At 43.6% G+C, this 26,212-nt stretch overlaps 2 protein-coding genes and 1 long non-coding RNA gene across 4 annotated transcripts; 1 reads left to right on the forward strand and 2 right to left on the reverse strand.

Moving 5' to 3' along the window:
• Positions 1–91: 91 nt before the first annotated feature.
• Positions 92–6,222, reverse strand: LOC134132160 (uncharacterized). Its single transcript, XR_009956686.1, has 3 exons — positions 6,099–6,222; positions 1,092–1,185; positions 92–238 (listed from the first exon to the last, which is right to left on the reverse strand). It is a non-coding gene; the product is annotated as an uncharacterized LOC134132160 (long non-coding RNA).
• Positions 3,423–11,764, forward strand: LOC119217221 (nuclear receptor subfamily 2 group F member 6). 2 transcript variants are annotated; one of them, XM_037470703.2, is made up of 5 exons: positions 3,423–3,735; positions 4,672–4,766; positions 6,172–6,506; positions 6,802–7,048; positions 7,703–11,764. In XM_037470703.2, the coding sequence occupies exons 1-5, from the start codon at positions 3,467–3,469 to the stop codon at positions 7,975–7,977; spliced, it is 1,221 nt and encodes a 406-aa protein (XP_037326600.2). In that variant the 5' UTR covers positions 3,423–3,466; the 3' UTR covers positions 7,978–11,764. The 2 variants fall into 2 exon arrangements, with proteins under 2 accessions (XP_037326600.2, XP_037326601.2); XM_037470704.2 differs by having other exon boundaries at positions 6,175–6,506.
• LOC119216405 (occludin) lies at positions 10,894–23,825 on the reverse strand. The gene is made up of 9 exons (XM_037469204.2): positions 23,561–23,825; positions 19,330–19,928; positions 18,482–18,673; positions 17,845–18,012; positions 14,481–14,644; positions 13,183–13,398; positions 12,439–12,610; positions 11,766–11,807; positions 10,894–11,545 (listed from the first exon to the last, which is right to left on the reverse strand). Exons 2-9 carry the CDS (start codon positions 19,906–19,908, stop codon positions 11,447–11,449), a joined length of 1,632 nt encoding a protein of 543 aa, XP_037325101.2. The 5' UTR covers positions 19,909–19,928; positions 23,561–23,825; the 3' UTR covers positions 10,894–11,446.
• Positions 23,826–26,212: the final 2,387 nt, after the last annotated feature.

The raw sequence follows: 26,212 nt of genomic DNA on the forward strand, positions 1-26,212 counted from the left end.
AAGGTAAAGAGATTAAAGAAGCAACCTGCAGGACTTCAGCTGGTTAAACCTGTGTGTACATACCATTTAAGAAGGCAGCATATCTCTGTGTGTGTGTGTGTGTGTGTGTGTGTGTGTTCAGGTGAGTGTGATGGAGGTTTCTCTGCCTCTCTCTGGTGGCTCTGGACTCCCGACTGTGTTGAGAATGTACAGACTTCGCCACAGTTGACTTCACGCTGAGAGCAACTGCATTCCTGACCTGCAGTTCAAAGAGCAAAGAACACACACACACACACACATTAACACCTAGATATATAAGGCACATACTATTTAAATGCATGCACAAGGGGGCATGAACATTCGGCCTCAGACACACAGTGTGTGAAAAAGCCCCACACACTAACGCTGTAGCTGCAAACATGGTTTTCACCTGGTTTTCACAATATCCGTTGTATTTCAGCATTCCTAAAAGTAGCATTTACAAGATAAAACTAGATTAAATGATTTGATATTTATATAGAACTGTAAATTACTGGAATTTGTCTCCTTTTAACCATGAATTTGTTTTCCCTCCAACATTTAACTCATTTAGTCCTGTTATGTTTGACTTACTGTGTTATACTTTACTTTACAACACACTTTGTCAATAACAGCAAGTCAAATTCATATGAAATAATAATATTTCACAAGAAAAGCTACACACATAATTTATTTTTAATCTGTAGCCATTCGGGGGAACATTTAAGTAACGCAAAATAAATTCCAGGTTTCATTTTGCTTACTGGACACTGCAAAAGAACGGTTAGTTAGACATCAGATATGTATTGATACAGTAGGAATCTTTAAAGATGTTCCTCAACAACATCTTTACAAATGTTTCTGACCTCAACTAATACACACAGAGGCTGGTAATTAAAATGACAGCAGCTTAGCTCGACCTCTTAAGCAAACAAAGGGTCTATCCAAGCACAAGGAGTCTTGCTGTGACGGATGTGGGTTACAGTTACCTTCTGTTCACATTCAAAAAGGTTCAATTTAACGTCAGTGACATGAAACATGGCAGGAGAAGAAGAAGTTCTTGTCCACCCCCCCGCCTTGTTATCAACTTTTACCTTTTGGCTCCTTTGACGTTCGTGAATCTTCTGTGAGGCAAAACATTCCGTCGAACTACACAAGGTCAAAATGTTTTGTCATCCCGGGGGATTCCTGTAAAACATTGTGTTACAGAGAGTTTACTGAGCCATGCTGGAAGGGTTTGGAAGTGATGGCTGGATTAAGGCTGATCAACCTGAAGAGGAAACTTTACAGCAAGGCGTAAACTGATGTTGAATTTGTAAGCAATAATAATAAAAAGAATCTCCAGGGAATTGTTATTGTGAGAGTTCAGCTCCATGTATTCCCCCTCGTGTCAATAAATAGATGAAGAGCTACAAAAACTATTTTGTATGATATATTTCTTCAGACTGATGGTCATTGACAAAGGAGAATGCCAAGCTTCATTAGAGGGAAATCTTAAAACATGGAGTCGTTAGTTAGACCACCACCTCCACCCACCTCCACCCACCCCCTTCCCTCCCTACACACAGTGTAGAATGCTAAACCTCATCTCATCGTTTTGAGATTGGACATAAATGATGACTATGCAGTACGCATGGCGTTACTGTGGGGACCGAGTCGACACAGTCATGCAGGACGCGTTTCCACAAAGACCAGTGAGTGTGTGCAGCAGGTGTGAAAAGGAGCCGGCGGCGTATCATATAACCTTTGACAAGTTGCTCAACAACAACAGGCCCTCCCTGTTATTATTGGGTCAGCAAAGTCCCAGAAATTCTTTGGGATTAGAGTGAAGTGTAGAACACGAGAGCGAGTGCCATGCGCCGCCGCCGCCGCCCCTCCTTTGTCTTACGGCAGTGTTGGGGTTAAATCCCCCTTTGCTTCCACGCTGGCTCGGGGTCAGGGGGGGGGGGGGGGGAACAGGCAGCCAGTCAGGCAGCCAGGCATTCTTTCAATGTGTGTGTGTGTGTGTGTGTGACCGCAGCCCACTCCGTGCTCTTTGACTTCACTGGCCTTATAAGGCATCCGGTGCCATGGCAACGGCAGGGCTTGAATAGCAGTGTCAAATCCCTTCAGCACACAGACACACGCTCGCTCTCCCTAAAGGAGGGAGGCACAGAGACGGGCTGAGAGGAGGAGGAGGAGAAGAGGAGGCTCTCACTAAGAGGTCGACCAGCGACGCTTTCCCTGCGCCTCTTTGCCTAATTTATTCCTGCAGGACGAGGACAGAAAGAGTGGACAGTGGACCGGGTCGCCCAGGGGAGCCTGGAGAGGCTCTGTTGCTGCTGGACGCACTCACAAAACAGCCCTCGAGGGGGGGGGGGGGGGGAGAATTTCTCAACTCTGCTTTTGTTTTGGCTTGTTGCTGTGTTTTTGTGACATTTGAGCCTCTGACACCACAGACACGGTGAAGAGACCCGACGCAGGAGGGCAGGACGTGTTTGATGAACTTTGTAGCTGCAGGGAGCACAAAGACTTCATCCCACACGTGAAAGGAGTCTTTCTCAGCGTGGAACAGATTCAGCTGGATCTTTTGGGCTTTTTAACAGGGTGCAGAAGCTCCTCCTGGACGAGATACGCATCACATTTAAAAGCTGATTCAAACGGGCAATCAATGACACTTTTTCCTCTCCACCCTGATCACCTCTGCAGCTACAACAGCCCCCGACAAGTCAAGAGTGCGTCTGGACTGGAACTGCCTCAGATCTGCAGATAACACCTCCGCACGTGAGGAACTGGTTGGACTAGTTTATGAATTGGAGGAGAGGGCAGTTTAACCCCCGCCTGCAGGCGAGCGGCGCTCTATTTTCCTTCCACTTGTCCCTTTGAAAGACACCGAGCACTGAGTTCATTGGGACGGTGACTTCTTTTTTCTTGTTGCGTAATTGTTATGCAGAGGGAAAGGTAAGGTGTTTTTTTAACCTTCCTCCAGGTGGGGGAGATGTAGAGGGAAAGTGGAAGGGAGGAAGAAAGGGAGAAGGAGTCAAAGTGTAATTTATTGTTTCCAGTGAAAAGAAGGAGGCTGCACCCTTTTCTCCTGCCTGAACTCTGAACCACTCCATGTGTGTCTGAAGTTTGCTCTGAACTCGGGAGCCATTGATTGAAGGTCAGGGCACAGAACACAAGGGTGAAAGAGGGATTAAGTAAGAGCAAGATTAAAAAACGGCACTGGGAAGGACCTCCAGGTCGTTACAACCCGACAGCAAAGGGCAGAAAGGTCAACACAGTCCTGGACAACAACTTTTCAATCCCACTTTTTGATTTTTCTTGGGGGAAACAAAACTGCTTTTAATACAAGTCTGGAGCCGTTTTGTGATCTGCGATCAGTTTTCACACCGAAAGGGTAGTCGGAGGCTGGGGGGGGGGGGGGGTGGGGGGGGGACGGGGCGGGTCTGTGTATGATCCGCTCTGAGGGCTGCGTGTCTCAGAGAATATGGCCATGGTGAGCGGGGGATGGGGAAACCCCAACAGGGACACTAACGGACTGGGGGAGAAGGTCTACCTGAGGAGAGAGGAAGAGGAGGGCTCGCCTCAGGCCGGGAGCAGCGACATCGAGGTCGGGGACGAGGACAAGGCCTGCGTGGTGGACTGTGTGGTGTGCGGGGACAAGTCCAGCGGGAAGCACTACGGTGTGTTCACCTGCGAGGGCTGCAAGAGCTTCTTCAAGAGGAGCATCAGAAGAAACCTCAACTATTCGTGCAGGTGAGGCCTTCTGGGGCGTGTTGTGTGTGTACTGGAGGTAAAGACACATCTATACGATCTATTTTACTTGCTGTTCCTGTACTACACTTACCGACACTTCTGGTAACACAAACTGTTAGTAGCGCACTCTAAAACGTGGTTGTCAACAGATAGTAATGTTATTAAGGTATTTGTCTTGTCTACTTGGTCTGGGAATTGACCGATAATGAACAACACCGTAATGAGAAATGTCTTCATGCCAAACGATGTAATCGATTACTAAAAATGTACACTTCAGATCTCCCTGTGTATGTGTACAACTACATTAGTGTGTTTTGTAAATGTTAATGTCAGTCGTCACACAGTTCATTCTAAATGCCAGATGTACCGGGTTTATTTTGACATTCATATTCATGAAAAGACACGGCACCTTTGGCCCTTCCTCACTCAGCGTTGGGTATGTCTCACAAACGGGGTCACAGGGGGGGGGGGGTAAGAAAACAAAGGAAAGCCCTGAAGGTCAGTGACGTGAGGATGGATTGCCGCAGAAGGTCAACATTCCCTTTATTCTTCACCGCGAGAAACCAATGCTGCAACTCAGCGCTGTGCCCCCAGTGAGGCCCCCCGAGTGCTTTCTTCCACACAACGAGGACCTGGAGGCGTCTTTCCAGGCAGCCGCCTGGAAAACCCTCTCGTTGAAATGTTGGCAGACTTCATTCTGCTGTGAAGAGGCAAAACAAGGGTGTGTGAGGCTGATGATTTACAAAGGTCACAGCCACAGCAGTTCACTCACCATAAGGGTCAATGAGGTGGGGGGGGGGGGGGGGGGGGGGGGACGAAGATGTTATCATTACCAGAAACTCACCAAGCACATTTTCATTTGTATTTCCCTTCCTACTGTGCTGTCCACCCTGAATACTGTGTCGTGGCGTAAACATTTCTTTCCCCTTTGTTCAGATCAAATCGAGAATGCCAAATTGACCAGCATCACCGCAACCAGTGCCAATACTGTCGCCTGAAGAAATGTTTCCGTGTAGGAATGCGCAAAGAAGGTATCAAAGCTCTGCCATGCATTACACAGCATGCATTACACAGCATGCATTACACAGCATGCATTACACAGCATGCATTACACAGCATGCATTACACAGCATGCCAAAGGGGTTCAGATACTGAGGTTTAGGTCCTCTACAGCTGCACTAATTCACTAATTAACTTTCCAGAATATTTGTGATGCTGGGAAAATATTAAAATAATATTGTGAACTATTAACCATTTAGCATGTTTGTTTGCATTTTTCACAGCTTGTGACCAAATAGCGATCATTGCAGTCATCAAATGACAAATGTTTCCCTCAGAGTTGGTGCAGACTGCAATAATACCGCATGTCAGTGTTATGTTTACGGCTTGCTGGGCTGCGCCCAAGTAGCTAAAAGCCCCCAAAGTACTGACTATACAGTACTTTGTTGTTTGGGAAGGATTGATTATGAGAAGCATTTTTTTATCTGGGCGGCATCCGAGCAAATTTGAGTTAAATTCATTTTGTTCACAAAGGGCTTTAGAATCTGTACACACACAACATCCACTGGTCCAGAGCCCTCACACCGGCATAAGAAAATCCTCTGCTTTAAAACCAACAAATGGTTGATTCATGTTCAACCTTCTGCATGAAAAAACACAAATGCGTGATGTGCAGAGAGGCTCCTTTCAACAGAAAAACCCACCGACATTTGCCAGTGTTTTAAGCCAAATATTTATACAGTCAACCAAAGCATGTTGTCAACCCGTAGCTCCATGAGGCATCGGAGTCTGTTTACGTGATGTGTCCATATCCATCATCATCTGCATAATTTCTCCAAGGCTGATCGGTAGTAAAAACAGATGATTCTATTTTCTATGTAACTAATAACTTTCATTCCAGCAGTCCTACCCTCATTAGCACATCACAAACTATTTAAAAAGCATTTGTAATTGTACTCGTGTTGTTTATTACGGCTCTTGTATTTCAGTCAGTGTCAGTGGACACCACGAGCCTCTGTGCCATACATAATGTACAGTCTGCCAGCGGTTATATTGAGCCCGGTTCTTAATGAAGCACGCTGACCTCGGGCCCATGACGCAGGCGGGTTCCACATCACATTCCACACCAGATGGGAACGCCTTCACTCCTTTAACCACACGCTCGCTTCCTTAAGGGAGGTTTAAGCATTTGAAACAATTCATCAATATTCAAAACATCCAGAGGTGTCCATTAAAGTTTGGTTGAGGGGGGGCAGCTGCCCATTAACCTCTGACACCTCACGTCAAGATATAGGCCATGAATACAAGATCATTTAGGACTTCAAAGAGTGAATGAATGAAAAATGTCAAACACTACAACTTACCAAGTGGTTGAAAGAGCAGAAAACCCCCACCAGGACGCTGCAGGTCTTCACTCTGTCGCCGGTTACTTTGCAGCAGTCCAGAGAGGCCGAATCCCTCCATCTCACTCAGGTGTGAGTCCCAACTCCCTGGCCGGGGGGGTCGGAGGTGCGGGGCCGGGTCACATGGGGGCGGACTACTTCAACGGGCAGCCCGTGTCGGAGCTCATCTCCCAGCTGCTGCGGGCCGAGCCGTACCCCAGCAGCCGCTACGTGAACCCGTACGGCCCGGCCCAGATGCAGGCGCCTGCCAGCGGAGCCTCCGTCATGGGCATCGACAGCATCTGTGAGCTGGCTGCCCGGCTCCTCTTCAGCACCATTGAGTGGGCCAGGAACATCCCATACTTTCCAGAACTTCCGGTGTCGGAGCAGGCGAGTCAAGAGGTTTTTCTTAAGCACCTTTACGGTTTCAGTGCTAATTACAGCTCACTGCAAAACCTTTGCTTATTCCTTCACTACATGCAGCACAACAATTTCTCTTTATTTTTACCTTTTGGTATCTTCACCTCCAGATTTATAAGAAAAAATAATGCAATTATTTAGGAATGAATTCCATTTAGCTCCTTGGCATACTGGGTCCCCTTTACATATATGAGATACTTGAATACAAGAGAGCCATCTACCAAAGTGTCCACTGGGCCTCATCCTCTGTTCATTACCTGTGCAGGTGGCGCTGCTGAGGCTGAGCTGGAGCGAGCTCTTCATTCTGAACGCAGCACAGTCCGCTCTGCCTCTACACATGGCTCCTCTGCTGGCCGCTGCCGGGTTCCACTCGTCTCCCATGTCTGCTGAACGCGTGGTGTCCTTCATGGACCAGGTCAGGGTGTTTCAGGACCAGGTGGACAAGCTGAACAGACTGCAGGTGGACTCAGCCGAGTACAGCTGCCTCAAAGCCATTGCACTCTTTTCACCTGGTACGTCTGCTTTGGTTGCAAGGCTCAAGTAACTGGACGTCTCTGCTGTAAACTGATCTCATGGGTCTTTGAGGACAACCAGAACGAAACTGTCTGTTTGGTGCATTAGTCATGGTCTCGTTTTCTGGGCCAGTCAGACATTGAATCCCCTTTAGCTTTAGGGCTCCTTTGACTTGACTGAATGTGACCTCTGACCTCACTGAAGCAGAAGAGAGAGAGGTGATTTCCTGTGAAGAATAGTTTGACATGTTATTCACTTGCCGTGAGTAATATGCAAAGGTGGTTACAACTTCTAAGCCCATTGAATTTAAAGCTTCGCATTGATTCTGTAAACAAAAACAAAAATTAAGTCAAACAACGAAGAACTGTCGTTCAACAGGGGTTATATCACTATTTTTGCAAAGTGAAATAACTTTTTCAATGATGCTGGTATGCAGATTTTACTACCGTTAGGCAGGCATGAAGTCTTTCTGCTAAGCTAAGCTAGCAAGATGTACCTTAATATTTGTAAAAGGGGGATCTTCTCAAACAAGAAAGCATTTCCTCATACTTTACCAAAGATTTAGAACTATGCTTTTTAAAGGAACCAAAATTGGAGGTAAAGCAGGAACTTAAATTTCAAATTTGAGATGTTCCTGTTTTGGCGCCTTACAGATGCGTGCGGCCTGACAGACCCGGCCCATGTAGACTCCCTGCAGGAGAAGGCCCAGGTGGCGCTGACGGAGTACGAGAGGTCGCAGTACCCCAACCAGCCTCAGCGCTTCGGCCGCCTGCTGCTGCGCCTGCCGGCTCTGCGGGCCGTGCCGGCCAACCTCATCTCCCAACTCTTCTTCATGCGGCTGGTGGGAAAGACCCCCATCGAGACCCTGATTCGAGACATGCAGCTTTCAGGGAGCTCCATCAGCTGGCCTTACGTACCGGGACAGTGAATCCAGCCGACACCAGAGGGAGGCAAACAGAGATAAGATTTGATTCAGCGCTCACAAAGATGACATACTAGGTACAAACTGAATGTTATGAACACACACACACACACACACGTATGTATGTTTGCAGCACTTGTCGGTTTTGACCTCCATCTAATCTCTCTCCATCTGATACTGGAAAAAGAAATCACAGGGCTTTAATTAAACATCAGGCTCTAATATGAGGCCATGTGCCTGTACTACCTCTTCCCACATCATCCCTAATGTGACTCGGTTTGAACACACTTTGAGGCACGACTTCACATCTGAGACGTGTTGTTCAGATCAAACTACCTTGTTCAACTTTATATTTGTGGAATGGAATCTAAGACTGAAAAGTAACACGGCATTAAAACAACAGGCATGGGCATCGTATTGCATATTATACGACGTGCTTTGTATACAAAACATTTACTTCTTTTGTAACTAAAGTAAAAGTTCAACATTTTGGGAACTACACCAACTTTCTTGCATAATTAGAGGATGCGTTTTACCGGGTAAAACAGCCAGCCGGGTTCTGTTCAAAGAAAACAAAATCAATAATCTCTAACTACCCCGCTGTATTCTTTGTTTAATCCAAACCTGAGGTGGAAAAAACGACATGTTTGTCAGAGCGCGGGTGCGGGGGCAAGGAGGGAGGATTCAGACGCAGAGTTAATGAAAAAATAAAAGGACTTTAATAGTCAAAAACTCTAAATCAAAATCACTCCAACTGAAAAAAGGACAGGAAGGAGGCAAAAACCAAACAGACAAAAACACAGGGACCTGGACTTGAACACACAGACTTACTTGACACATGAACGTTGACATGTAATGACTCCACACAAGACAAGAGACTCACTGGGCTTAAACACACAAGGTGCAGGTGATTGGACACAGGTGGAAACGATCAGGCACGGCAGACAATCACAGGGGAAGACAGGACAAGGCAGGAAGTGAAGTCACCCAGGAATACAAGAGACATGAAAACTACAAAATAAAACACGACAAGAAACCAAACTGTGACACTGTTTTACGATGTGCTGGATTATTGTATCGTTCCGTAGTCTCTTCTGGTTGAGCAGCTCGGCAAATATAATAAAGCAGATAAGCAGTAAAATATGGTGCTTCCTAAAATGTTAGAGCTTTTTCTTTATTATGGTAGATTACACAATATAACAGGAAGTGGGGAATGTACTCCTGGCTCCTCAGTCACACCCGTCTCAAACATTATTACCTCATATTTTATACATCAAAGACAGATATTGTATATTGATGTGCTAAAGATAAATATAAAGGGATGAAGGTGTCTTTGTCATAAAAACCTTAAACACTAAAAGTCCCCTGTAGACATGTCTCTTCAATATATTTGAATATAGGACACCCAAAGTTTGCCAAATCATTCACAGAAAGTGAAACACTTCTCAAGTGACCTCAGTCGATCTCAGCAAACTGGAGATTTATGTTCACATTCAGGTCCCCTTTTAAAAGCAGTGTGTGAAAGCACAGGCTAAAGAGGTCAGACGTCACTTTCAGATCATTATTATGCTTGTGCAAGGTACTCTGTACGTTTTAAAATGTTGTAAAGTTGATTATGTTTGTTGGTTCTGAGATAAAACGGTACTATGCAGTCACGCAAGTGTTCAACGTGACAAATAGTTTTATTGCCAAATTATCTGACTGAAAGAAAAGACAAGGGGACAACATGTGTTTTTGGTAAAACATTTTTTATTCCAAAAAAAAGACCTAAAAGGATCTCTGATACCGTCAAATAGCGTATCAACAGCTAACTTCGTGTTATTTGTTGGAATTTAAACTCACTTTTAAATAAAGCATGCTTTGACCATGCCGTACGTAAAAAGTGAAAAGTAAGTTCATACCAATGCTTATTTTTGCATTACGAGATATAATAAAAAATGTACAAACTCTCTGTAGATGACTGAAGTCTTTGAGACATTAAGACACTGCACACACATCTGTAAAAATCCTCTTGGTTGATCAAAAAAAAAACGTTGTCCAATGTAAAATACAGTAATAAATAAACATTTGATCCTGCTGTTGAGAAATTTCAGGTGGAGAGATCAATAACCAACCCATAGAGAGAGAGAGAGAGTATTTTACCAAAAGAGGGCAGCAGCAGCTTACCTTTGGCTGACAGTGGGTGCATCCGGGTCCCTGGAGTCCTCCTGCGCCCCCTGCTGGACGCTCACTGCAGATACACGAAGCTGTCTGCTGATCACCAAACATTACAATAAAAGACTGGTTCATCTCATTATAAGAGAATTAGAAATGTTTATTATTATTGAACTCAGTACTTTTTAGACATCATACCTTTTGCAAGTATACAGTTACAAAAAATGGTCTTATAATAGCATGGAAGACAATAAATCCGTACAAAAATAAATGGCTCGCAAAGGGTTTTTAAAATGACAATATTGTTCTTCGTAAAAATACAAATGCATGAGAAATCAAAAGTGTGTCTGAATAATTAAAACATTATAACATCCACTAGATCATAACACTTTGCCCCAAGAAAATGACAACATGGAATCAGCAGGGGATCGTTTTTCATTGGCAAAGAAAAGATGAAAATGGAAAGATGAATGTAGCTTATAGACAATGACAGAAACAGTGTTTTCCAGTTTGTTGAGGAGCTTGCATGATAACGAACATTATATTAATTAGTCAGGATTTTTTTTACTCATTTGCATAGATTAACTAAATCACTACGGGTATTTAGCATGTACAAATAACAGAACTAAGATTTCTGCTGAATCTAATTTGTTGTTGGTACATAGTATGAAAATAATTCATTAAAGGAATATAAAACAACAATGTCCTGCGACATTGTGACTTTGTCCCATTTTTGGTCTCAATGCATTAATGTCAATCACTATAAAAATATTGGTTTACACCAAAAAAAGAAAGTAAAAACACCAAGTCCCAGCAAAGGGCAGTTTTTCAACTTTACCAATGTTAAAATATATTACAAATGCCGACACAAAAAATTAGAAAAGAAATAAACTAAAGTTCAGATGTGACAAAGATTTTGCTCCCAAAACAATCTCCGTTTCCCAGACAACTCCGTTCTCTACAATACTGTTCCACCGCTTATCTGTGGAGCTGAAACAATGAAAAGTGGGAGAGCAAACAGCCACAGAGAGTTATCACAATGTTATCACAGGCGACCGAAGGTCAGGTGACTTTTAAATGTCCTTAATCCAAACCACACCCTCCGGTCCCCACAAGTCATGCTGACTCACGCACGAGAGGAAAGTGTTTGCTTCAGCTCAGCACCCTGCACTTTCCTACAAACAAAGTAGTAGTATTCATATCTGATGCTCTCTATGCGCGCGTGTGTGTGTGTGTGGGGAAGAAGTAACTTTGGTCATGTCACAGTCTTTGTGGTTTTTTGGAGTGCATGGGTGTGTGTCTCAGTGTGTTGATCAGTCCATCAGTGCTTCTTGTCGTAAACCTTCACTATGCGCTTGATGTGGAACAGCTTGAGTCTCAGCCTGCGACACTCTCTCTTCTTGGACCTGTAGTCGGGCGTCTGCGGAGCACAGAGAACTTCATAACCTTAAACTGTACAGTACATATTTATCCATTCTGACAATGACAATGGTGGATCTTCTGCTCTAAAAACAATGCTCCATGAGAGACTCTCAGGGAAAATGTTTAGTGAAGAGATTTTATGTGAAGAATACTATAAAAATGTAATGCTGTGACATTTTTGAGCTGGGTGTTAACTTATAAAAATACTATCTGCTCACCTGCTTCAGATCCTTCAACTGGTTGTATTCATCTGCTACACCCTGTGGAGAATGAGGAAGAAACATTTTAGGATTCTGTGTCTGTCACAATGTTAAAAGAGTCACATCTCCATTTTACATCTGTTTTGTGCATGCAGGATGAAATGTTTGATTGCATCTCTTCTGTTATGCTGTAAATGACATTGATAGAGGAAAGAGGACTGAGATGTTCCAACAACAACCCGAGACAAGGTCAAATATGTTGGATATGAAATCTGGTTCAACTAATCTGTGCTGTGACTCAACAACTGAATCATAATAATGCGAGAAGTTATGGGTGCGTTTAAATTGACTTTAACAATGTGTAAAACATTTCTACTTAAATGTGAACTGTTGAGTCTGCAGTTCCACAGTTAGGGCCTAGTATTACGCAATAATTAATATAATATTTTGTAATTCATTTAGAATTCACACAAAGAAAACATTACAAACAAATGTTATGAAAAAGAATGATGTATTTTACACCTGCATCTGATACTTGGGGAATGGGAGAACTTTCATTATACGACATCTTGCTGATCTTGATTTAAGTTACAGTGAAAAAGGGGATTATCTTGCGTGTTGCATTCCTGATTTGTGACGAAGGCTCACACCTTCTCCTGAGTGGAGGTGGTAAGCTCTGCATTAATCTGACCTGGTATTTGGCAGAGGTGTGATCCAGTGTGTCCAGCAGCCGGCTGAGTTTGTTCAGCTGGTCGTTAATGTCGTCCATCTCAGTACACAGGCGCTTGTATTCTCTGAGGTCCACATCGAACTCTCTCTTATAGTCTTGGCGCTGAGCATCAGATGTTATATCTGGGTACGTGCTGGAGGAAGACGAGGAGGGAAGAAGTCAGAATCAGAGTTAAACCTCATCTGAAACACTTCCTGCATGCAGACATCACACCGCACAACCTTAATCATGTTTCCAGGTTACTACTGAACATCTGGAGCGGACCCGTCTATGAAAAATAGTGTAGGTGCTATTTCAATAATTCTTAGTCCAGTTGGTCAAGGCACAGTCAAAGATTACTGCTTTCCACTAAACTACAACAACACGCATGTTTTGTACCTTTGACCCAATTCTCATTATTCCTGCAGCCCATGTGAACCTGAATGCCTCAGAGGATTAAGGACTGGACAGAGAAGTGCAGAAAGAGCAAAGCCTTTTCCAAGCTTTGCTGTTTGAGCATCTGTTTATTTACTGTTCTCTACTTCTATTCAAAAGATGTTCAGGATGCATGTTCCTGCAAATCATGTCACTCTAATGTGGGCTGATTTCATGAGCTTACAGTAATTGATCTAAATCCAAGAATGTGGGTCTGGTCCTGAGGGAGAACCTGCGATGAGCATTCTTTGTTCTGAGATAGGAAACATTTGGGTTTTTAATCATGCTTACTTCTCCCACTCTTCTGCGTCCAGTTCGTTGCCCGTCTCTCCTCCGGTGGTGTACTCCGTCTCATACTGAGACTCATCCAGCTCCGGGTTACGTCTGCGTCTCTTGCCGCGGTTTGCTGAGGGCTTGCGTCCGCCGGTCTCCTCTGACGGGCTGGAGCTGGTTCTTCCACCGTGGGACAAGGCTTCTGATGGTCTGCTGGTGGTCCTGTCGGAGAACCTGCAGGACAGCAAACAGAGAAATGAGAACTTCAGCAATGATCGGCTTCCACTGGAATCATCAATGAGAGACCATTTTTCATGAAAATAGCATTTCAGTAAGAACACAATTCCAATGGGTCACTGAAAGCCCCCCATTCCCTGAGGGCATTGGGGCCTTGATAAAGAAATGACACAATCATGACTCAAATAACACCACTTTATTTAAAGGTCTAATATGAGACAGTGCCTCAATAAAATGAATAGTAAGCAATGTGATTCAGACAGATGACTGAAGGAAGTTAAACCCTTTGAACCACTGAGGATTATTGATTGTAAAACCCTACAAGTTGCTCTAGTGCCACGGGGACGGCCCTCAGGGACCAGAAAGCAGTTACAGGGCTTTAGCAGCTCAACGCTCATTTATTTATAGGGATTTGCAGAGGAATCCAAATCTAGCAGCGCAGATATTACAACTTCTTGGGAAAAAAACTGCCAACAATTGAGCACTCCAACATTCTTCAACAGTCGTGAGGCCAGAAATGCAAAACAGCATTAAAGAAAAAGCAAATACATTTGTTCAAGGACATCCTGCCTTTTCTGTTCTAAGAGATTTCAAAGGAGATGAGGAGAAATCAAGACAAAGTGATCCCGTAGGAGTTCAAAGGTCACACGCACAGCTCAGATTGTGAGTAGCGCAGCATACGTTTTAATGGGCTTTTAAAACCCAGCAGTGATTAGATATCGCTTTATTATTTGTGTAAAATCTTTGCTCTACAGTTGACAGAGTTAAATGTTGCAGCTAATATCTTTCCTGCTATTGTACACCTGAAGAAAAGAAGTCAATGTCTCCATTCTACGTATCCATCCTTGTATTGATCCATTCACCTAACCAGCTTCGTATCTTTGTATCCATCCATCCAGCTATATATCTGTATCCATGTTGGACACAGAATATGTCCATAAATAAATACATTTTTGATAACTCATCTTGAGTTCTGGGGCCTGAATCAGCCAAACTAGACTCCATCTAACACGTATGTATACCTCTAGAGTCTGTGCTGAAACGGGGGGGGGGGGGGGCTCAGGCTACGGGTTACCCACTCTTTCTTGTCGTAGGTGTCCTCGTTGTAGGAGCTGCTGTCCAGCTTGGCCGGGGGGAAGAAGATGACACTGTTTGCTGAGGCGTTGAGCAGCCCGGCTCCCTTCTCGGACACCAGCAGGGGGGGGGCGTCCTGAGCGCTGCGGCTTTCCTCCACATTGTTCACCTGCAGCCGGGAGGAAACAGAAGGAAACCCACTGAGCGAACACAAACAAACCCAACAAAGAACAGCCTGCAGACTGGCATCCTGTTAGAGAAACCACGATTTGTCTCCTTGAAAGAACAGTCAGGTGTGTAATTGTACTTCTGAAAAGAGGGTTTTCTGTTTGGTTCTTCATGCTTTACAGTAAAAGGGCAACAAAAACAAAGGATGAAATACAATAAATAAACCAAAAACTGTGAGATTGTGACCAATTACCACAGATGGCCTTTTGTTTGCAGCATTAATATTGTTTTTAAAAACCCCGCAGCTTAACAAGAGTGCACATATTTGAGGATATTAAATCTACACCCAAAAACATCAATGATCCAATGATTTCTTCATCAACACCTGGAACAGATGTGTTCATCTTCGCTGTCTCCAAAAAGAAAGTCTGTCATGTAAATCAATTCCCATTTGTCTGTATTTTCAAGTCCTTCCTGTGAGTTCAGACTTCATGAGGAAATTGCTCACAATGAAGGCCTGACGGGGGGGGTTTCTGTCCCCCCCCCCCCCCATGGTTCCAGTAAACATCAACACAAAGCATTTAGGTCCAAAATTGAAAAGGATCATTTACGTTCGCTGTACTTTTCTATAATTCACTTCACAACCAGCCCTGCTTAGAGGTGAGAATGTACTCTCCCCAAACTAAATACAACCCCCCCCCAAAAAATATTCACCCTTCTGCTGACTTGGGTGGTGCATTACTGAGCAATCGCAGTGCAGGAGCATCAGCCTAGCCCCCTAAAAACAATAATCATGGTGGGTGGAGTACTTGCAGCTGCAGGGGAATCCTATTTGAAGACTGCATTACATGCAGCAAAGCACCAAAGCACCCTGAGGGCAGAGTGTGAGCAAAGCGACCTGGTGTGAAGCAGCAGGTCAAAGATGGGGAGAGTCAGCGAGACCAAGCTGTGGATATAGAGGTGGAAAGAAAGGAGCAAAGCAAAGTGAGGGAGACTTTTGTGAACGTTTTATTGAGCAGCAGCGCCGGACATTTAAAATAAAAAATGCAATGACTGCTGCAGTTTTCAGATCTCAAGAGCACGCTCGACTTTGGACTTCATCATGTGTAAGGACAAATCTGTCTGGTAAATCAGCTCAGCTGTAGATAAGCAGCTTAATTTGTGACCCATAGTTGTAGGTTGTCTTATGACTAAAGAAATGTGTGTTTGACGCTACGTAGATGATGAACACGCTCTCAAAATCCATTTTGATAAGAAAAAGGAACTCATCAGGTCATCAAAACGGAAATCCTTGTTGAATAAATAACTGGTGAAACTATTTATAACAGCACTATTATTATTAAGTGGCAAACTGTGGAAAGTGGAAAATAACAATGCCACAAAGACGGGGGATTTGAATAATATATTTACGAGCAATGTGTGGCGGTTATAACCTTAATTTTAGCAAAAGAAAACATTTAAAAAATGAAGTAGTAGAAGTTTTGACATTGTGTCAAATGTGTCTCCGTTCACTCTGCTTTCACTCAAGGACAAAGATGTAGATCTGCACCAAGAGAGCTTGAAGCTACAGGATCGTTGAACATTAGCATATTGGATTATATGTAGTTATTCAAAGCATGAGGCCCGGTCTAACACATAGCACCTCTAATGGCTCCACGGTATAATGCTTTAAAAATGTCATAGTTTGATCTCAAACAACATTGACTCTCTATCCGGATGCACAGCATCACTGAAACCAGCGCAGGATGTTTCTGGCACACTGACAGGCCTGCAGAGACTGACTCTGATGACCTCATGCAGCAGCTGAATGAAGCCAGTGTGTGAGGTCATCAGAGCATGCCAGGCCTCCCTGAGCTCAGCATCAGAGACGGGTCCAACCTCAAACCAACCACAGCCTCAGGCCGTCACCGGCCTTGTGTCTCCACAGGCCTGATGAGTCATTCTGTGGCACAGATGCAGACTGCAGCCAGCAAAGAAAATGAGAAACTGCTGTGTGAGACAAATATGAGTGAAATGAGTTCAATTTGACCACACAAAGATACCCAGTTCATTGCATTTGTTCTGAAGATAAAATAAGTAAGATACGAAAAGGATCAGAAGAAAAAGTAGGTATGATAGTATACTGAAAAACATGCTTTCATTCTTGAAAGACCTGAATAACATCTTCCACCAAAGAGCGATCAGCGTTCTGAAGGTAGCAGCAGTGCTCATCACTGCACCCCCAATAAGAGCATGGCTCCATTACCAGACTCTACCAGCACTCATATTATCCCCTCTAGACTTGACTCATCTACTCCATGTGTCCATGTTCTACACAAAGACAACTGCCCTAAAACAGCAATATTAGTTCTGTTCAATATTGGAACTCGACCTCCCTCAATTACAATATGAAACCTGAGCTTTGGATGTGAACTCATTGTTGTTCCCTGTATGAAACAGGCATCATTTGGAAAGTGGGAGGTCGAGTCAATCATTTACCCATATCTCAGGTCTCATGTGACTAGAGCGGTGTTGACACTTAAAAACCAGAAGGCCGTCCCCCTAGAAACCGCCTGCTTGCTTATCATCTTCTCGGGAGGTTAATTATTATTCAGAGTGAAACCAGGTAGTCGTCCATGAGCAAACAATCCCTGACCCTGAACAAAGTGACTCAGCCAGAGGAAACCATGGTGCTCACGGACTTCCAACCCTCCTTACCTACTTGACATCAGTGCTGGCACAAAATCTGAGTTTCCTAAAAGATTAGATCCCGTTTGCTCTCTGGGGAATGTGTGCACCTGTTATTTGTTTTTCTCTATAACTATTGTTCACTTAAAGATCATTTCGTAAATCATATTCATCCACCACATCATTAGACAACACCTGTTCTCTCTAACAAATTGAGCTCAAATCATAGAATGGAAATGGAAAACAAGGAATTTAGTTAAAATAGAAGACAGAACCTGGAAAAAAAGAAGCCTGGTGTGGTGTGATCTAAAGTCCAAATGTTGTCTGGTTCCATCCTCTAATCAGACCCGTCTGGGAATATTGTGTCCCATCATCTTTCTTCAGGCTGGATTTAAATCCTCTGTGATCCTCTGTGTTCATTTGGCAGCACGCTGTGCCCCACCTCGGGGTCAGCGGGGTCAGAAATGTGATTTTTCTTTGTAAATCCCATGTAAACCCGCTCTTATTAAACTTTGACGTCCTGTTGTCTCTTACCCATTCCTCCACGTCTCTGCCTTCTGAGGCTTTCCCGCCCGCCAGAGGCTCCTGCCAGTAGATGTTGGGTTTGCCGTAGCGCCAGATCTTCCCTCTCGTCTTGTGGGCAAAGAAAGCCGCGACTCCGAAGGCAACGACAACCAGGAACCCACAGGCCATGGCGATCCCCTGCAAGAGCGAGAGCATCAGCGTGGAACCTGGAGCGATTTATTCTGCTACGCAAATACACATTCTGCAAAATGCACCATCTGTAGATCTGTCTACAGAACAAACAACACTGCACACATTTATCTCACATTTCACGTATTTTTTAAAAAGTTGGTGAATGATACACAAGAATTTCCACCACATTCATTTTATGAGCACAGACCTAATCATTAACAACAACATGCAATCTAAAAATGAATTATTGATGGAATAAAAAACAATGGCAAACATTGTAACACATGTTAAGGTTTGCTGCTTCTCTCTCTAATAGAACATTGAGGAGATTTGTGTTTTGGGCTGTATTTTGTGTCCTTGACTACTTATCCAATTTAAAATAACTTCCGAATGAAAAATGTATTTAATAAATACAGCCTAATCAATTTAAAATCCCATTGTAAATATTCCAATGACTCCATTTATTTGTACACACCTCCTGTGGGTCAACAAAGCAGTAGTGGTAGAGGTACTGGTTGTACATGGGGAAGCCTCCCACTCCTCCCATCTGTGAGTAGGTGGTCTGGTAGAGGTTCTGGCACATCATTAACATGGGGTTGTACATCATACTGGAGGTTCCCTGGGCCATGGGGTTCACCCCGACAATGTAGACGATGCTGATGATGCCCTGGAACAAATCATTGATGACAGTCAACACCAAAAACACTGTAACACTAATTATAGAAAAGACAACCCTGATATTTTAAATAAAAATCAAATATTGAGGGTTTAATGAAGAGAAAGTCCAGCCAACGTCTTTCTTAACTAAAGACCTTCTTTTAAGCACAGAAGGTTGAAATCAAATCAACATATTAGATCCCATAAAGACCAGCGCAGTTTCATCTTTAGATGAATACAGTATTATACAGTTTTCTAGTATGTTCTTACTATATTAACAGTGTGATCTTATAAGGAAAATGTGTATGAAGCTGTACTTTAACCAAGTCAGCATATAGAACACTGAGATATGAACCAAGTTAAACATATATATACATATACGTACATATTCTTGTTTCAGATTATGCACTTGAGTTTAGTTCTTTGCAAACATACACATTAAAATACTGTTCATGTTTCACTGTTAGTTGAAGCCGTAGAACATTTACAAGTCAACAATCTCTGAGACAAATTTAAAGGTATCTACGCTATGTTCTACTCAAAATGGGCCTTTCCGTAATATTTTGCTCTCTTCCATTGACCAGATAAATCCAATGAAACCCCCATTGCCACGGCCATGTTTATGTTTCCTCAATATCAGCTGATTACAATGAGAAAGAGTCTCACCTGCAGCACAGCCATGATGATGCTGCTTATCAGGACGACCAGGAAGAACTTCCTACTGTGCACGCTGTCGGATTTAGAGAAGGTGGCAATGAAGAAGACCAGTGCCCCTATGAAGTTGATGGCCGCCATGGCAATCATGGTGGTTTTGGCCGAGTAGGGCGAGACGTAGGAGCCATAGCTGCTGCCGTAGCCTCCTCCGTAGCCTCCTCCGTAGCCTCCTCCGTAGCCTCCGTAGCCTCCGTAGCTGCTGCCACCGTATCCACTGCCCATCCCCATCCCCATCCCCATCCCATACTGCATGTCCCACATCAGCGTCGAGGCAACGCAGGCAAATATCGCCAGGCACAACACGATCACCGACGCCATCATGGCCTTGATGATGCCCGGAGGTGACAGCCATTTGTAGAAGTGTTGCGGCCTGTCCTCGATGTAGTAGGACCCCGGGGGGGGGGGGTACGCGTTGTAATCGCTCTGAGGGCCACGGAAGCTGCCTGCAGGGGGGCCGAAGCCGTTGTTGGAGGGCGAGCTGAAGGGAGGACTGTAGACGGGGGGACTCTCGTAGGGCTGCTTGTCAAACATGGCTTTGAAGACGTCCCCGACTGCAAACAGAAGCCAACAAAACACAACGAGTTTGTGGGCAGTGAGTCCTTCTCTGTTATCGCACGGCGCTGATATGAGCACCGCTACGTGGACCTATGGGTAATGACATTTAGTAACAGAACAATGTAAATGTTTTACCATTTCCAAGAGTGTGATTTATGAGGGAACCGCATGGAACAACTGTTTATTGGTGTCAGCAGGGAGAGGAAGGTTTTACAGATAGCAGCAAGTCCAGAAATGAGCATATTTAAAACTACAACTGCTGAAATACATAAATATGAGAAGAAGGGCTTTAAGCTTCGAGGTTTCTGAACCAGAAAAGTCGGACTCCGTGTGGAGATGTCAGTGCCGGGACGGGGACAATACGTTCCTTCTTGTCCTGCCCACAGAGCGGAGGAGTCCTGGAGCCTCCACAATGCAGCCAGAGTTCAAACATTTCAACTCTGCTAATCCCCAGGGAACATTTCCCCGGTTTTCTTTCTGCTTATGAACCCAACAGAGGGAATTGCAAGGCTACGGCGTAAAGGACTTAGCGCTGACCCGTCTGCCACAGCCCTACACGGAGGGCGCTGCATGTTGTTCAGAGAAGAGGAAAAATTAAACATCGGAGGTTGTGCAGAATTCAAAAGAAAGCGAACATCAATGCTTCTTTTACCTTTTTTTTGCTAACTTTACACACAATGCAGAGTCCTTGTAGTAAAGCAACTGATTAATACAAGAGGTCAAGCTGACCATAACTTTTATTAACTCCTCTTTTTTTAGGGTGGGCTCGGCTGAATCATCTGTAACACACTCCATTCAAAAAGAATCTCAAAGCGAGTGTCAAAACAAAGTGTTATTCTATGTTTCTAACGCTTCCACGATGAGACGCTGAGACATGAGAGGGAGACGTCCCTCCTTTATGGGACACAAGGGGCACAAGAAGTGTCGCCTCAGGGCCTCCAGCCGAGACACCTTCCCAGTGTTCCCTCCCTCGGTACTTCATCTCCTCCCTCCCCCCACACGATCCCTCCTCTCCCGATACTCCCCCCCCCCCCTTCTCTCCCTCCCTCCCACCATAACTCTTAGCCTTTGTTTTGGGAGGAGGAGGAGGGGCAGAAGTCAAGGCTGCTCGTCCCGGGAACAATGTTGCCATGGAGTCTGCGTAAAAAAGGAAAGAAAAGAAAGGACGGCTGGGGCCCCGTCCAGGGAGGATGAAACAAGGGCCCCTGTGTGCTTCAGGAGATCAGGTGGATTCAGCCGTGTCAGGTGTCCTTTAATGTTGATAAAGGGGTCTTAGGTCCGTTTCTACTGTCGGTGTATGAAATTATACTGAGACGGACCAAGATGTGACTTTTGGAAAAGTACAATTATTATTTTTATTTTGAGCACAAACTGGCTCTTTGACAGATGCAGAGGAATCCAAGCGTTAAATACTAAATAATGTTAAAACCTAAAACATTTTTTCCACTGTATTAAAGTAAGAATTTTCTAAAAGGAGCATTTGACAGTAATGTGAACTTTAATGATTAATAGTTTAACTCAAAACAATGTACAGCAATATGCTGATGGTTCTTAGTTGTAAAAAAACATTTATCTTTGGGTTTTGAACTTAAAACATTCGATGACATTAACTTGGGATATTGGGCATTTTATTAATTAACAGATGAATCACTTACTAATATAAATTATTTGCAGCTCTAGACTCTGTGATTCTGTCTTGCACATTTTCGTTTTGTTTGGTCTATAAAATGTTAATGAGTGATTTCCAAAGCCCAACATGACCCTCCTCAGTTGTCTTGTTTTTGTCAAATAGCTGAAAAGAAACCACAAATAATGTAACTGTTGACAACTAATCACCCCAATCTTTAAAAGTCTGAGGTGAAGCTTCATTAGATGATTTCCTTTCCCAACGGGTGCTGTGCAGAAGGCTTGGTGTTTGGAGTCACAGGTCACATGACAGACCCCCCCCCCCCAGCCGCAGCTCCTCCACAACACAGCGATTCTATCATCTGCTGCTCATAATGGAATTCCAGCCAAACAGTCACATGTCTCACATCTGTCAAAACCATTAGGGCCGTGCCCATCGCAGGCCGGGACCCACGGGCCAACAACACCAGGGTCAAGACCTGCTGCCCCGAACCCCCCGCTGAAAAATACCTGAGAAAATGGATTAAACAAAAAAAAACACATGGAAAAAACATGACGTGTATTCATTTGCACGTGCTTCAGCTGTCACTAAATTGAACGGTTTGTGATTTTGATGAAACTTAATTGATAATATGGAGACTTGTGAAGTGAATAGTTATAATGAGGAGGGGGTTGTAGCACACCAGTGTTTATGCAGCATACTTCTTTACTTGTGAACCAAGTTGTAGTTGTACACCTTTGTTGCAAGTTGTATATTTATGTGTTGACTTTATGTTTTGGTAAGAAACAAAGATCTTTTGTATTATATTCTTCATGGAGACAGGATTTTATTAAAGGGCCACAGCACTTGAATATATCAGTTCACGCTTGGTGTACCTAATAAACACCTGTCTTGGTCATTGGCTTCTAACAAAACCAAATCCTGATTAGTAACAATCCTGCAGTAAAACTAAAGTAGATCTTTGAGTAAACGCTTTGGAGGAAGCGTTTTATCTCAGTGCACAGCAGAGCATGTGCTGCAGATGCTGCAGCAGTGACTTTAATAACAGGTCTTCATTTTGAGTCTGTGGAACTGGAGCACTTGGTGCATGTGGCCGTAGAGGAAGAACTGCCGGACCCCAACAAGGGCCCGAGGCTGGAGACTAAGATGGAATGATTCCTGCAGCCTGGAAATGAGAACAAATATTTGCACGAGCGGTCCCTCTCCGAGTCAGTGGGTATTTAGAATGCCTTTAAGCCTGAGAGGTTTTCCCCTGTCTTGAGAAAAGGGGGGGGGGGTTCTAACAAGTGGCTAATTGTGACAACACAATGTTGTCCCGTCGACTAGTAGTCAGACTGTGTGGCAGTCGGTAGAAGGGCTGACCCTTAATACTCCACTCAACATTAAAATAATACAAACATATGCACCAGTACACACACGAACATGTGTTTTTTTATGCGAGGCTCCTGTCCTGTCCCTTCACTTTCCTGCTGGTCCCTTCTGGCTGTGGTTTGCCACAATGTGGAAAATGGTGTTAGTTAGTTAACAAATAGATAAACATCTATTTGTGTAGTTTCAGTTGCATGTTTTTCTGTTTTTGAGACTGATGCAAACAGAAAAGAACAAGAATTTTAGGCAAATTCCTCAAAATAGTAGCCAAAGGAAATGGTTAATGATGATCTGATCATTGACCTGAACAAAGGGAAACACGTTAGTGCACCATTGTGTCCATCCACATGAGGACTACTTTGGTAATGAAAGTACATTTTTATTCTGTATTCTTACACTGCAGAATTGCTATTTTGACTCATGTAATAGATGAGAGTCATGTTTTCTTACTTCCTCCATCATTCCACACGTAAAACAAATATATAATATAACAAAGAGTGACACGTTCTCCTCGGTGTGATAAAGCGGCAGTAACGTGATTTACTCACGGGGTAAAAACGTGTTTAGCTGGAACAATAAATCCACCTGTTATTATTTATATGTAATTAACCTTTAAATTGCGTGTTTTCTTACCTGAGGACCGCTGGAGGAGTCTCTGTTCACGGTCCAAACTCCAACCTGTTCTGAAAGTTTGGAACAGTTTGAGAAAAGAAAAATAGGTCCGTCTGAAGATGAAGGGATTGTTTGGAGTAATATGGAAGTAACGTTGTTGTTGAGAGACTAAACGAGAAGGTCGCCACTCCGCTTCGAGCTGCTGTCCCGGGCGGAGACGGACAAACGGGCTCCTTCGCGGTCAAACAGCTCCAGGAACAAGTGCGTCGTCCCCGCCTGTCCTCGGGGCCAAAGCACCGCCTCAGCACCGCCTCAGCACCGCCCAGATTCATCCGCCAGAGGGCGCGCTTTTACGGCAGGAACACGGAAAGCTTTTCATTACAATTAATCCATAAATGTAATAAGGTTTAGGGTTAAACCTTCTCCTAACGAAGCAGTTTAGTAAATCCTTGCTTTAATCAGTGGTGGATTACAATGTGAACATCTGTTTTTGTATAAATTACCTTACAGTTCAAAAAGTTGACCTCGTCAATCATACACGTCACATGACTTTCTATGAATGTTGTACAAGCATGTGAAGGTGTGAATTCATGCCATTCTTAAAGGCAGTTTCACTGAATATTTTCTGAATTCAAACAATGATCACTTGATTAATGGAGGAAATCATTTGCAGATGTTTCCATCATCTAAATAATAATCAGTTACAGTTTATACAAGACCTTTAAAATGGAGTAAATGAAACCGTAGAAGGTGACAAAAACCTTAAGAGTGAAAGACAAACTCCATACTTTTACATATAGAAGTCTAAGTAAGTGCAACTGATGTATTTATGAGTCGATGATGTTATTGCTTTCTTTCTTTCTCACATTTGAATCTATTAAGGATCCTTATAAATCATTTGCTCCATGACATGATGTGAGGCAAAGCAGTGCTGTGACTCATACACTGGGTGGTAGTATGGCTCCATCCTCGCACCATTCCCCTCATCAAAAAACCTCAACAACCAAAGTAGATTTTTCTTTTCACCTCTGAAGCTGAGAAAAAGAGAAAGGAAATATCTATCTGGTGTTCTCTCATATCCACACTTTTAATTCATTAAAAACATGCCCTGCATACATTGTTTGAATTAATTTTTAAGTTTCACCAGAACGTTTCTGTCAAGCCACCCTTTGACAACTTAGGAACCGGGTAAGTATTTACTTTGCTTTCATGAAATACTGTTACAATTGACTTTACTCTGTTTACAACTGAATAATGAACAAGTTGCGTCACTCTGTGTCCTTGACGCTTTACAACTTGCTTGCCATTGCATTTGTAAAGTTATATTTGCTATTGTTTTAACGGTGTGTGTGTGTCTGCGCGTGTGTGTCGGCCATGAAGTAGTAGAAACCTCATTAGTAGTAGAAAAAAAGACACAAGACTGTGCAGATTAGATCCGGTGTTTTGTCTTTTGAGAAGAGTGTGAGTAAAGAAAGACAGAAGCCAAAGACACAAAACCTCCTACTTACCTCCCTTACTTACCTCCCTTACTTACCTCCCTTACTTACCTCCCTTACTTACCTCCCTTACTTACCTTACATGTGACCAGACCGACGTGTCTGTCATACTTTAGATCCTGAGCTGTGACTGGATCCTGATTCTGAAGTTTGAAGCAAAAGGGCAGCTTTTTATTTCACTCTTTTTTTAATCTTTGTCTAGCAGATTAACCGTGACGTGAAACTCACTTACTTTTGAAGTCATTTGCAAAAGTCATTTCATGTTCCCTGAGGTTTTGTGTTTTCTGTTCCAAAGACTATTTTTGGCACCCTAGTGATCTACTTTGCTGGCAGCATCGTGTGTCTCTGTACTATTAGCTTTGTCTCCATCACACTTTATCTGTTGCTGTCGTTTACAAACCCATTTGTTCCTACTGAAGATCTTTAAAACCTTCAGGGCCATGATTATTTAACGATTTAAAAAAACAAAAAGCATGAAATGACTTTAACTGAAGCCATCCATATTTGTTGTGTGGACTTAAACTCATTCACTGAATCACAGGAGAAGGCAAGGCATCCTGCATCGTCCTCTTCTTTTAGCTTTTATATCGGATCAGTTTGGGGAAACATGCGGAAATGATTTGCTACACAGGAAACTTCTTTTCATTTCTACGTGGAATTTGGATGCTATTTCTGCCGCATTGTTTCACTTCCAGCACAATGAGAACATGCTGCATCACAGGAAGTTGCCACGGCGGTTTCAATCTGGTTTGAGTTGTTGTTGGGAGGACTGGGAAGGAAGCTGGATGGATGGAGAGAAGGGGAACAATGGAAGAACTGGTCCCAATGAACCAGTTTCATATTCGGACAAATATTCTAGTCTGAAAGGGGTGAACTCATGATGACTAGTTACTTAACAGATAATAAACTGCACCCGGTTGTGACTACTGTGATACTGTTGCTCCTCAAGGCCCGATTCTCACCTATTGAACTGGACCCTAAAGTGCTGTCTCAATAAACTGTGCAAGTTGAACTATGTTCCACTGTGAAGGGCTTTGCTTCCACTACGATCCACATGACTGAGTGGAAATGTGTGGCTGCACCTCGTTGCTGCTGCTGGACTCTGCATTTCTAACATTATTATTATTATATCTGGCGCTGGCTGAACCACACACAGACCGTCCATGATTGATCCAAC

This window comes from Pungitius pungitius, chromosome 7 (assembly GCF_949316345.1).
Source record: "Pungitius pungitius chromosome 7, fPunPun2.1, whole genome shotgun sequence".
NCBI classification, from domain to species: Eukaryota; Metazoa; Chordata; class Actinopteri; order Perciformes; family Gasterosteidae; genus Pungitius; species Pungitius pungitius.